Source organism: Euprymna scolopes, chromosome 2 (assembly GCF_053919585.1).
Source record: "Euprymna scolopes isolate OS-2025 chromosome 2, ASM5391958v1, whole genome shotgun sequence".
In the NCBI taxonomy this organism is placed as follows: domain Eukaryota; kingdom Metazoa; phylum Mollusca; class Cephalopoda; order Sepiida; family Sepiolidae; genus Euprymna; species Euprymna scolopes.
The window spans coordinates 43,437,352-43,451,011 of NC_136483.1; the positions used below are offsets into that span (position 1 = coordinate 43,437,352).

At 31.8% G+C, this 13,660-nt stretch overlaps 1 protein-coding gene across 1 annotated transcript; it reads right to left on the reverse strand.

Annotated features, from left to right (window-relative positions):
* Positions 1-13,039: 13,039 nt before the first annotated feature.
* Positions 13,040-13,387, reverse strand: LOC145303582 (protein GVQW3-like). The gene has a single exon (XM_080145130.1). It carries the CDS (start codon positions 13,385-13,387, stop codon positions 13,040-13,042), a length of 348 nt encoding a protein of 115 aa, XP_080001256.1.
* Positions 13,388-13,660: the final 273 nt, after the last annotated feature.

The window sequence follows — 13,660 nt, forward strand, 5'->3', positions numbered from 1 at the left end:
ATAGATTGTTCTTCAGGAATAAATATCAAACCATAGTTTGTTTTAGTCATAAATGGTCTATATTACATATCCTTTTTTATTCAATGCTGACAATAATATGAATGAAAATTGTCATAGAGTGATGAAATACAAAATATAAATTTTTAAAAATTAACGAGAACCGAAGAAAAAGAGAACAGTAAACGTCTAGTAGATCACAAGAAAAGTAAGAAGGAGAAATAATTGCGCGAAAAAGAACGGGAAAAGATATGTTAATATCGTTGGAACTGAAGTTAGTGTTGTGAAATAGACACTGACTCGAACATACGACTTCAGTCTGCTATGTACGAATCTTTTCCGTTCAATAGTATTATTACACTTTGGACGTTCAGAAATTCGGAGTGATCAATCCTATCAGTATTTAATTCTAAAGAGAACTAAAAGAAAACAATGTAAACAACAGACGTTAACCGGTCAAACTCGTACTATATTAATTAATACAAATTTCTGATTTTTTTCATTGTCACTGCCTCTTTATCATTGTAGTGGGATAATTATCAACATTGCTAAAAATGTACAATATTGTTGTAAGCTATGACAGTATGTTCCTTTCATTGTTTTGGCTCTCGAGTGTGTATCTGTTAATATTTTATATGCTTTTATGTAGAGTGATGTGGTTCTCGATTGATTCAGTGTCTAACTGTGTCGGATATATACTCGAGAGCCAAAACAATAGAAAAGAATATTCTGTTGTCCCAGTCCTAGTAATTAGTGTATTTGTAAGTACTAATGTATGCTTTTCGTGAATAATTGGACTTCGTGCAAATTTTGGCGAAAACACGTCATTTATTTGCTAAAAAATATTTCAATCTTTTTCTCGTATTTTGATAGATTTTCTCTCTTTCCATTGATCAATACGAGGGACGTGCAATAAGTAATACCCCTGACTAACTTCCCATAGTAGTGGAGCAACGAAACTTGACACAGTTATTAGTCTTTCTCTACATAGGAACCACCCAGATTTATGCACTTCTCCCATCGTTTGATGCAGCTCTGGAGACCGTTTTTGTAGAACACTCCGGGTTGGTCCTTCAACCATGACGTGACTTCAGAAATCAAGGCTGCATCATCTGGGAAACGCTTTCCTTTCAAAAACAACTTCATGGCTGGGAAAAGGTGAAAGTAAGAGGATGCAAAGTTAGGAGAGTAGGGAGGATGAGGGAGGATTTAATAACCACACGCCTGTGCTTCTGATCTCGCGACATGCGAGTTGTGGACCGGAGCGTTGTCCTGCAGGAGGAGGGTACCTTTGCTTGCCCCGCCTCTTGATTTTGATAGCTTCCCCTAATTTCCTCAAAAGTGAAGCGTAATAGGCTCCTGTAATTGTGGTACCCTTTGCCAGGAAATCTGTCATCACTACTCCGTCCTGGTCCCAGAAGACTGTGAGCATGACCTTGCAAGCGGAGGGCTGCACCTTTGCTTCTTTGGAGGCTGTGAGTCCAAGTGCTTCCACTGCATTGACTGGGATTTGGTCTCCGGATCATAGTGATGGACCCAGGTTTCATCCTGTGTAATCAGTCTTTTGAAAAACTTTGACTCATCTTCTTGGCACATTTCCAAATTCATCCTCGAGCACTCGACGCGTTCTCGCTTCTGGAATGGTGTGTGCAACCTGGGAATCCATCTGGCAGACACCTTATACATATGCAAATGGTAATGAATGATAGTTTCCACAGACCCTGTACTAATCTTGACATCTTGGGCTATTTGGCGAATAGTAATGCGCCGATCTTCCAAAATGGTAGCCTCAACTTGACGGACAGATGCCTCATCAATGGCAGAAGGGGGGCGACCAGGTCTGAGAGCTGTTTTCACAGACTTCTGGTAATGTTTGAATTCACAATGCCAGCATTTTACAAGGTTATATTATGGGGCATTATCACCATAAGTTTCTTTCATTTCATCAAAAAGTCTCCTGTGGTGTTCGTCCTTTCAAATACAAAAAGCGGATCACTGTTCGACATTCAACAAGTTCCATTTCATACCTGACTCAGTTCAAACACCTGTAAAACAGAAACCACGATTAGTTCAGAGCTGTAATTTGCCACATAACCCGTAGAGATATAAATCATTGCGCATGCAAAAGTTCAGCTAGATCAGACAATTGGAAATGGGTCAGGGGCATTACTTATTGCACGCCCGTCGTATTTATTAATTTTAAAAGTGTGATACCCTTGACTGAAATGAGGTTACAGAGTTTACAGGACAAACGAAGACGAATGAACTTAAAGATAAGGTAAAGAATAAGAGTGTAAGTGTCGATTAAAATTGATCTCTTTCTTTTTCCCCGGTTAAGAAATAACTCAGACATCTATTTTCACATTTTTTCTACCTCAATCTGTCGTTATATATATTCCTCTCTGTTTCCTGAATACAGACAAAAGAGAATGAACATTTTGGGTGCAATATGAGTGTATTTTTGTAATATATGTTTGCTTTATTTCTTTAGCATAATCCCAGGCCGATCTAAGCTAAATCTGTGAAGGTCTTTAACTCGAGTTCGTTCAACCGGCAACAAGTAAATTTGCAATCAAGGCGGATCATCTATTGCTGCCATCCTGCAGTCATTTACTGTTTCATTCTCGCACGTTGTAGATGCACCTGTTGGTTATAACATCCAAGAAAACCCGTACCGTCTCGACCCAAGACTTTAGCATACGGTCCCTTCTCCTATGTCATTTTTCTTATGAGTCTAGCGCTATTGTTTTCTGAATCAGGTCGGTTGGAGAATGAATGAAGAAATGATTTGGACAAACGATCAAGTTTTCCTTGTTAAAAACATTTTCTCGAGTTTGTACATTTGATATGTTGTGTTGATTGTAATGTTGCGGATGCGATTCGCGACATTAAATCGCAGAATGTGTATTCAACTTTGGTCTTGTTTAATTTATCTTTATCTTTTAATTAACATCTTGAAGACATTTAATACGGAAGCACACTATCGTATATAATTCACTAATACCAATTAGTACCCAAAATATCTAATATGTTCCTGAATATTTAAAATGAAGATTGATAATTTGGATCCGTAGTATAGCGTATTAGATAAAATTCATTTGGAAGTGACACTCTTCCGGGGGTTGAAGGTTCAATACTCAATGCGGGTCATACAAATAATTCAATAGCGAATTTCTTAAAACTTCTACCTGGTCATGGCTGACAATATGAGGGCAACGTTTCCTGTTGATTAAATAAAATGTTGCGTGCTAAATTCCGTGCTGTTTCCAAAGTTTGACAGAAAAAAAAAGTCCTGAGTTCGACAAGACACACCTGAATAAGGTCGGAGGTTACATCGGTCGAAATTTTGTACGAATAATACTTAAGATGATAATAGTAGTCTGAATAATTAGAATACTCCAAAAAGCCCACTCCTATTTACGCAGAGATTAAGAAAAGGTATAGGTTCATACTTTCCTCAATAGTATTAGTGTGTACGTGAATAAAATGAATCCTAATCTTAAGCCTGCATAATCAATTTTGGTGTTCGTTATCTAAATAACATAACCATGGATAGATAAACATGAAATTGATTGGCCTATCATTTTCTTTTCCCGTTATAGAATAAGAATACACTTAGTTATTACAAAAGAAATCTACTGCCGTTTTCTAGCTCGTTATGTTTAATCATCGACAGTCTTCTGTCTTGCTTAATGTCAAGTGATTCTGGAGACTGTTGCATGGTGTACGTGCTTCTGGATGTGCACGTGAGTCTTCGAGAGGGGAGGTGTGCCGCTGGCATACTTAGGTCAAAAAATAGAATCTACGAGATGAGATCATAAGAATTAAGAGGACTTTCTTTTGTGGGCTTTGAAAAAGTGAGTTAGCAGTTAAGTGACAGCAAAAAGGAAGCACAAATGAAAAAGTGAAACAGGAAAAGAAAAAGCTGAAGACGCAAATCAGAAATTAGAAAAAACACAAACAAAAAAAAAACGAAAATACAGTGTAAGAAAAAAGAAAAAAATCACAATGAAGAACTGTGATACAGCATAAGAGTCCGTTTCTATTTGATTACATATTCTGCGGATACTTTTATGGGATCAGCTCTGTGAGAAGTGAAATCGCCAGCTACCATTTGCGATATGCAAAACTCTTCGTAAAATACAATACAGTACATTCCGGCAGTTGATATTGTTCGCATAAATTTTAATTAAGTTCATTGCAACGTGCTTTGTGATGAAGGTCTGACAGTTAAAATCGCCAATTGTCGAAAAACGGCCGAATTCCGATGTAAGCTTGAGCGACTTACATATGATCACATAATTGTGCTATTATACAATGAAATGGTTTGCTTTTAGCTTATATAAAATTCTCAGAATCATGATGTGAGTTTGCAAAGCCAGTTTAACTTTAAAAAAGTAGAAAAATAAAATGAAAAATTGGCCTTCCTCTTCGCTGCATTACACTCTTTCTTTCACTCTCACTCTATCTCTCTTTTTCTCTCCAACTTTGGGTTCAATATATTAATACTGGTTCATCGTTGTATATAATTGACTATTGCAATCTTCTGTTTTATAGTAATTTTATTACAATTAACTTTAAATACACGCAGTAACATAGACAGATACACGATGACAGAGATATAAAACGAGTCAGAGAAAAGGGATCGAGGTATATAGATACTGTATAAATCAAGCGCGAGGGTAAATAAACAAACTTAGTGAGGGAGTGTTGTGAAGACTGTGCTTATATATATATATATATATATATATATATATATATATATATATATATATATATAGATATATATATTTATATATATATATATATATATACTAGCAGATGTACCTGGCGTTGCCTGGTATGAACGTAACGTTCAATTTCTTTTTAAAAAAATGAAGTAAAAAGCGAAAAGAAACTGAGAGATACACATGCGAGTATGTTTTTTTTTCTAAACAGTTCAATTCTTGTAAATAAAAAAATTCTCGAGCTGAGATCAGAACCAAAATCTAAATACAGTGAGCAAAGTACGATAACCATTAGGTCAGTTTGCTGCTATCTTTAAATAGTATTTTCAAACCTACTTATTCTTAACATAATGAAGCTTTCATGTGAAGAATTCGCGTATGATAAACAAATAAAAATCCGATGACCCCCCCCCCGCCAGTACCGATTTTCCAATTTATATATCTTAGCAAACATTTTACGTTTTAAAACCGATTAAAACGTTTACGTGTCTGAATTCCCCATGCACTAAATTTTATGTCCGGAGATCAAAAGTGTGTTGCGTATATAGGCTGATAGTTGCCCTAACCACATACATTCTTACACACACACAGACACACAGACACACACGCATATGTATGTGTATATATATATATATATATATATATATATATATATATATATATATATATGCTTTCCTGGTACTAAAGATACTTAAGCTTTTTTATTTTTTTATTCTTATAGCATTTTTATTCTAGATAGCATGACGCAGAATAGATCTAATCGTGTAAATTTCCTTATATATATTATTGATAGTTTATTTTTATCTTTTATATATGCAAATAATAACCGTATTCTACATTTTTTTATTAAGGAGTGGTATTATCCACTGGGGACCCATGTATTCAACTGCTGTCCTGTTTTAAATCTCCGAAACAGCTAAAAGTTAGGCAGCTGGGGATCTTCGTTTCTATTTTTTTTTAAATAGTTAAGGTTTAAGACTTTTGAGGAATCGGCTTATGCAAGTACTAAGTCTATTTCTATTTAACAATTTTAGTTAAGGCTTTCTCTTTACTTTTGATCCTTGTGTAGCTGAATTCTCTTTTGTAATGATAAATTTTTAGAAGTCGTATTACGTAGGTGCTAAGTCTGCGATAGGTTAAATTTAGTTCCTTCTCTTTTCCGGGAATTTAAACCGCATTATTTATGTTTTTCATTTTTCGTTTAGTCAAAGCTTCTTTAGATTATATATATATATATATATATATATATATATATATATATATATATATATATATATATATATATATATATATACTGTGCTAATCGCTTTGTTGCAGATTAGTAAAATATCAATATTTTACTAAATATATGTCACAATAAAATTAAAATTATATCACCAAACGACTACTTTAAGTTTATTTATTTCCAAAAATTTTATTCAAATTCATGCGATATTCACGAAGTTATGACATTTTATTCCTTATCGAGGAATTTTCACTGTCCATCGCTTTATTGCAGGTGTCTTAAAATGTTGTATTAGGGCAAAAATACAATGTCTAATCTTGTGAATTTTACTTTTTATTTTATTTTCCTGTCAAAGAATGATAAAAAAAGCATATCCTAGCTATAAGCGTCATATAAATTAATTATTTATCGATATATCTACTATTTTTTAAAATAACTTAAAACAACCTTTTGTCCCATGAGGAAGTCAATTGTTTGATCTTGATTGGAGGTCTTGGAAGAGGTTGGATGCTCCTTGCAATCTCATACAACATATCGTATCCGGCCTGTCTGGATTTTGGAGCGATTCCAGCTTTTTCAAAAACGGAAGCACGGGTGTTGTATGTGTTTCAGTTGACTTCCCTACGAATTTTCCGAATATCACGATCTGAAAGGTTTCTCCTGGAGCCCTTGTTTTTCTGGATTTTGTGTTTGTGTGTTTCAAGAATGAGGCTAAGTTTCTTGGGTCCCTTGCAAGCTCCGTGGCTAAATCTTTGATGGCAATCCTTCTGAAAGTTCAGCAAATATACTTTGCTTTTCGATAACCTTTAATCGCCCGATTTTTTTTGGGGGGGGCATTTAAAGAGATTTGCAATAACGCGATGAACAATATAATTTCCTTTATAATAAATAAAATGCCAGAACTTAGGGAATATAACATAAATTTGAATAACATTTTGGGAAATAAGTAACCTTAAATCAGCCCATTAATGGAACAACTTTTTTTTTTTGGCGTATATTTAGTGAAATATTGATATTTTACTAATCTGCTATAATACACACACGCACACACACACACACACACACACACACATATATATATATATATATATATATATATATACTGTGAAAGCAAAATGAAGACTTCAAAAAGGGTGTTGATGGCAACAAAAAGTGTATTTCATTTTACGTTACAATTTTTTCCATGTTCAGTCGAACAATTTCAAACATTGTATCGTTTGAAAATTTTCCAAAACCAGCTTTTCTTCAGCCTTTATAAATAAACACACTTTTGACAATAGAGCATTTTTTGAAGAGAAAGAAAAAAGGAAAAATTCCCTTAACGGGAAAAGCATGTGAAAAACATTTACCTTCGTTATAGATATGGAAAAGCCCATTGGAATAGAGGAATACAAATGCATTAGGTGATTGGGTTAGGGAACTTTACAGAAATAATGAAAGTTTTGAATTAAAATGGTCAGTAGTGGACAGGGAGAGGAAGTACAGCCCCAGGAAATCAAAAAAGCGCAATCTATGTTCATTGGAAGCCTTCTACATAGTGAATTCCAAAGAGGAAATTTTGAATAAAAGACTAGATTCAAAACAGGGATGCCTACACAGGATTAAATTTCTGCTATCACGCCTTAAATTTAGCTGAGGCATAACTTTTTACAACATTAAGGATCATCGAATGCTAGGATTAAATTTTAACGTAGAGTTAAATAGCTAGAAATGTTATAATCTAAATGAAGGATCCAAATCTAACATGCGAATATAGTTTCTATTATTCTAAACCGGGTAAGAAATATGAATAAACTATAAAGCTCATCTAAAAATGGAATTTTTCTCCATAACGGTGAGTATTTTTATATTCAGTTGTAACAGTATTGACGGTGAAATAAGTGATACCCTCTTCAAATCAGTAAAACAACTTAACAATTAAACTAGTTTTTATTAAAAGTTAAATTAGCAATTGGGGGCTGAAAATTAATTTAATTGATTTTGTCATCTAACATCTTAAGTTGATAGAATCCACGCTGATTTACTTATTCTCTTACTTTACTCCCTGTTTACCCATAAATGCAGGAGTAGACATCTAATCGGAGTGAAACACATTTGTAGCTATTGGGTGGGTTTGCTGCCAGAATAATAATTAGAGGGTATATACTATCTTATTTAGATACCCAAGAACACAACACAGGAATTATAAGACATGAGCAGCATAAGTGATTAATAACAGATGTGGGTTAAACCCATTGGTAAAAACAATTTTTTAAGATTAAAAACATGATTTATATCCTTAATTTGTTTAATTAGCCATCATAGCACGTTCTGGATCTGTCTGATTAAATTAATTATTAAATCATAGACGCCTTCTAGTAATCAATGAACCGAAAACATCAAACGGCATGAATTATCTCACTTTAGCTATTATAGGAAATAAAAATCGACCCAGTTTCCAACAAAATTAACTAGTAGAAATTAACAACATAATTGGATTATCTCCCTTCATAATTGTCTTTAGTAACGATATGAAAACATATTCAAGTAGAATGACAATAAATTTTAAGGATTAAATAATAATAAATAGATTAGAATACCTCACTCAAACGTTATACAAGTATTTATATATAATACAGCCTTTTTATTTATTCTCATATTCAATTAAACTTCAAACCTAAAATGGTCTTATATCTAAGTACTATAATAACAAAAACCTGTAAACATTACTTGCCACTAATACGAAACTAAAATTAACCGTAACCTTATTGCAAGGTTGTTACGGCCATACCATAAATATAGAAATAAAAATTAAAAAAATATTTTTATAAAAAAATAATTATTGGGAAATAAAGAAGCAGCGAGATCTAATTTAGGAACGCAACGAATTGGATATACAAAAAATCTTTTTTTTAAATGCCTTAGGGTTTTTTGTGAAAACTTCTCATGACTCTGTTCTTAAATAACGATACGAAAATTAGGCGATATATTAATATTTCAATGGGCTTTTCCATATCTATAACAAAGGTAAATGTTTCTCACATGCTTTTCCCGTTAAGGGAATTTTTCTTTTTTTTTCTTCCTCTTCAAAAAATTGTCTATTGTCAAAAGTGTGTTTATTCTGAAGAAACGCTAGTTTTGGAAAATTTTCAAACGATATAATGTTTGAAATTGGTCGACTGGACATGGAAACAATTGTAACGTAAAATGAAATACACTTTTTGTTGCCATCAACACCCTTTTTTAAGTCTTGATTTTGCTTTCACAGTATATTAATGCTCAATTATGAAATATGATAATTTTGTAGCTTACTCCTTAAGTCAACTCTTTTTGGCTGAAAACTCATTTGTATAAGAAAGTTTACTGAACTACACCAACTCAGTACATTACATATAAGTGTGTGTATATATATATATATATGTATATATATATATATGTATATATATGTATATATATATGTATATATATAAATGCATATATATACATAAATATTTATATATACATAAATATTTAAATGGAATCTTAATGAAAACAGAATCCCAATTAAAACATCAAATTTATCCTATTTGTAATGCAGTTAAACCATACATCAAATAGTATCTATGGACGACAATTGAAGTAGTCTCGTATCGTGATTTTACTCTTTATATGCCGAATACGTATAACACCTCAATAACTTTAAATGCATGTATCCGATTTTAATAAAATTGAAGTTATATGTACAAGGTACTATTTCAGGGGGGTTTCCAACATTCGATCTTTTTTACCATATTAAGGATAGAAACGGAATAAAGTAACATAAAACCAAATTATATAATATAGTGCCATTGCCATAGTAACAAAAGTACATAGTAGTTATCATTAATTTCTTGCAATGGTCTTAGTTTGCTTCTAAGAATGTATATTTGCATTAATGTGATTGCAGTGATCATCAGTTTCTAACATAGAAATTTGTATAAGGGATTTAAACTGTATTTAATCTCATGGCTCACTTGCAGTGTTAATCAAACAGCAGCTTCCTTAAAATACAAGAGCATAACATGTCGAGTATAGAATTCAGATTATTTTCACCTAAAGTAATATTATTGGTCCACCGACTAAGTCGGATTTGGACATTAGAATTCACCCTTGTCCGTTCGTCTGTTCGTTCGCTCGTTCCAAAATTTGTCAATGACTACACATTACATTTTTCTGAAATTTTGCATGAAGTTACAACTAGGCATGAGAGAAAATGTAAATGTAGATACAACTATATATACATATATATTTATTTAATTATGCTATATAAAATAGAACCGGTTTTATCGCTGATATATCTGTGCTAAATGAATCCTTTGGTAACAGATACATAATAAAATCTCTGTCATTAATCATATAAGTCAAATAATGTAGTTTTGTGTGGTAAAAAGTGAATAGTGTATTTCCGATCCATTGTAATATTTTTTACATTAAATTCGAGTAAATATTTTATTTTAAAACTTAATTTGAGTCATATTATACAAGTAGTCGTAGATGACAGAATTATAAATTCCAAGCTGCAGTCATGCCGCAATTAGAATCTGCTATGCTTTTAAGTGTATACGGATTGCTACGTTTGCGTACATATATTCACCCATTTGATTCTGGCCAAGCTCAAATCGCTTTACATTAATGAACGAAAAGACATGGTGTATCAAAGTGATTATACAGTATGTTACTTTTATATTATTTATGAATAGAATAACGAGGAGCATTACCTACACATTAATATCTACTCCACGTTTTTCATATTCACCGAGAAAATGATTTAATAAGACACAGATTAACAGATGTTTTATTATACCAACGATATATATATATATATATATATATATATATATATATATATATGTGTGTGTGTGTGTGTGTGTGTGTGTGTGTGTGTGTGTGTGTGTGTGTGTGTGTGTGTTTGCATATATATATATACTTCAGAATAATGTAATGCAATAAATCTACTGTGATTAAGTGATTATCGGTTTTACAAAATATTATTGGCTGTAATATTTTATAAAAATCCCAGCGAAATGAAAATTGCACAATATATCAGAAAGAGCAAATACATCATAATTTAGTAATTTAATGTTTTTATGTGAAATGGTTAAACTTCAAATCTACAATCTTTATTGTATGCAAGACAAAAAAATACATTTCAATAAGTATATCTCCTAAACCTATAGGTTTTCGATGTTTGCCCATCTCCTCAGAGGAAAAATATTAGCAAGTATTATAAATCACATATCTAATTTGCTAAATGCAATAAGCATAGAAAATCATAATCCAAAGATTTTAAAGTTTTTTAATCATAGAGTAAGGTAAATAATATTTTAATTCAGAATGAAAAGGATATTGAACTTCATATCCAAATTATAAATCCTGAAGTGGGAGTTTTTGGTAGTAGGGGGGTGAAAGGATCTAATGCGTATCTTGATTCCTCCACGGCACAAGATAACAATCCGAAGTATGCATGATTCCTTGATTTCCTCTTTGGTTAGATAAGAAATATAATATAATAATAATATAATAAAATATTTACCGGATTTCTCATCTAACCAAAGGAGAAACTTCAGATTGTGAAAGAAAATTTACTTATTTATACTAGGAAATATTTGTGGGGCTTTTCGTTTAGCATTAAATATGTGGGATATTGCAAGGTTTTTTAAAGTGTTTGTGAGATATTTGAATTCTTCGTTCAGATATTCTGGACTGCAAATTCTGAATGAACATAAGAAGAAAGAATTATCATACCTGTTATTATTTTGGTGGGAGTAGAAATGTATGTAATCGTTTTTGTGTGTAGTTTTGCGGTGAACTTTGAAGGATAGAATACTATTGGATTTTATAATGAATTATTGTTTTCTGTTTCATAAGTGAACTTTATGGGGGTTTTGACTGAGTCTAATTTGTCTTTAATGTTATCTATGTGCGTGTTTTCAGGAAGATAATTAAAGTGTCGTCAATGTATCTAACATAGTTTGTGTTTGGATGTAATCTAAATTTAAAAGGACCAACTTCTTGAGATTCTAAGAAAAGGCAGCGTAATACTTCACTGAGATGGTTACTCGTAGGAAGACCGAAATTTTGCTTGTAGAAATGTTTATTGAATTGAAAATAAGTCATGTTAGTTATATGTCTTATAATTTTATAAAAGTCTCGGGAGGAAAAGATAAGTTAATGTTTGCTTTTTTAGGTGTTTATGGAGTAAATTTAATCATTTTTAAATAGGGACATTAGTATATAATGATGTTATATCTAAGCTGTGTATAGTTTTGTTATGTGCATAAATGCTTTCAAAATATTTTAAATATTTGTACTGGTGTTTTTGTTTTCTTAATCTCATTCATCCAGAGTAAGTTACACAATAAAGACGAAACGTTGATGAACACATCTTGGTTTGTTCCTTTTTATTTCTCTATTTTGTCAGAATACTATTTCCATTGTTTCTCATATATATATATATATATATATATATATATATATATATATATATATATATATATATAATGCACATTACAGATTTTGAACAGAGGTAAAATGTCGGTATAATTTCTTATTAGCTGAGAAGTTTACTTCAGTTTACTGTTTGAAAATTAAGTTCAATTGGTGTTTACGTTATATTAAATACAACTTATATATTGTTCTCGTTTTGCAAATATTCAATATATATCATGAATTGCAAATAAAGTACAAATGCCCGCATGTTTTACGTTTTGAAATGTGGAGAAAATAACTGAAATTCAATGTTTATTTTTAATTTAAATTGACTTTGTTATTTAATAAAGCTCACATCGGCTGTAAAAAGGAGAGAGGAAAAGAGAAAAACGGAAGTAACAAAAACATGTTATTTAATGAATAGCGTTGCATCTTTGTAATTATAAAAGCGGGTAAATGGATTATAACATGTCGTACTTACAGACAAAATTTGGGAGGTGGAACTTTGAATTTTCTGAAAATGAATTTACACATTTAAAAGTATTACAGGGTGGTCAAAAAGTCAGGTAACATATTAAAGAAAAACGATATTAGCAATACACGTATATTTAAGTACCATACATTGAAATATAACATGAAACAAACATGAAATATGTTTATTTTGTTAACTTAAATCTTTCTTCAAAATGTTTAGAATTGTTCCCCTTTTTATTCCTGATTGGCGTGCCATATTTCGTGATGATGTTTTGGGGGTTTCATCCACAATTGCCTGGACAGTAGCAATATTCTCATCAGACCGACCGGTTCTTGGTCTTCCTGACCGAGGTAAGTCAACAACAGAACCGGTTTCATCAAATTTCCTATTTAATTTAATTACATGCTTTCGTGTTACAGTAAAGCCAGGAAACAATGTAGAGAACTGGCGAGCAGTTTCAGCAGCATTTTTATTGTACTGAGTGTACAATCTTACAATAGCAAACTTTTGCGGCGTTGTTAACTTTTGGGTGGCCATTATACCTGAAAGAAAGAAGAATATAAATTAAAGTTTATATATTACACTCAAATATTTAAACAAATAATATTAAACGAATAGAGATTATAATGGATCATATTGTTTTTTCTAAATTTAACATGTTACCTGACTTTTTGACCACCCTGTATATTAAATATATTTAGTATCAATTGTTTATCTGTAATTTACATAATTTATAGAAATTACGAGATGGGCAAGTAGCCTCTTTTTTTTTTTCGAACCCTACTTACGATATTTGCTCGGCTTTAATCT

What these genes read in the sequence shown, in the direction of transcription:
- LOC145303582 (XM_080145130.1), bottom strand. Translation starts at nt 13,387, where the DNA reads ATGGCCACCCAAAAGTTAACAACGCCGCAAAAGTTTGCTATTGTAAGA.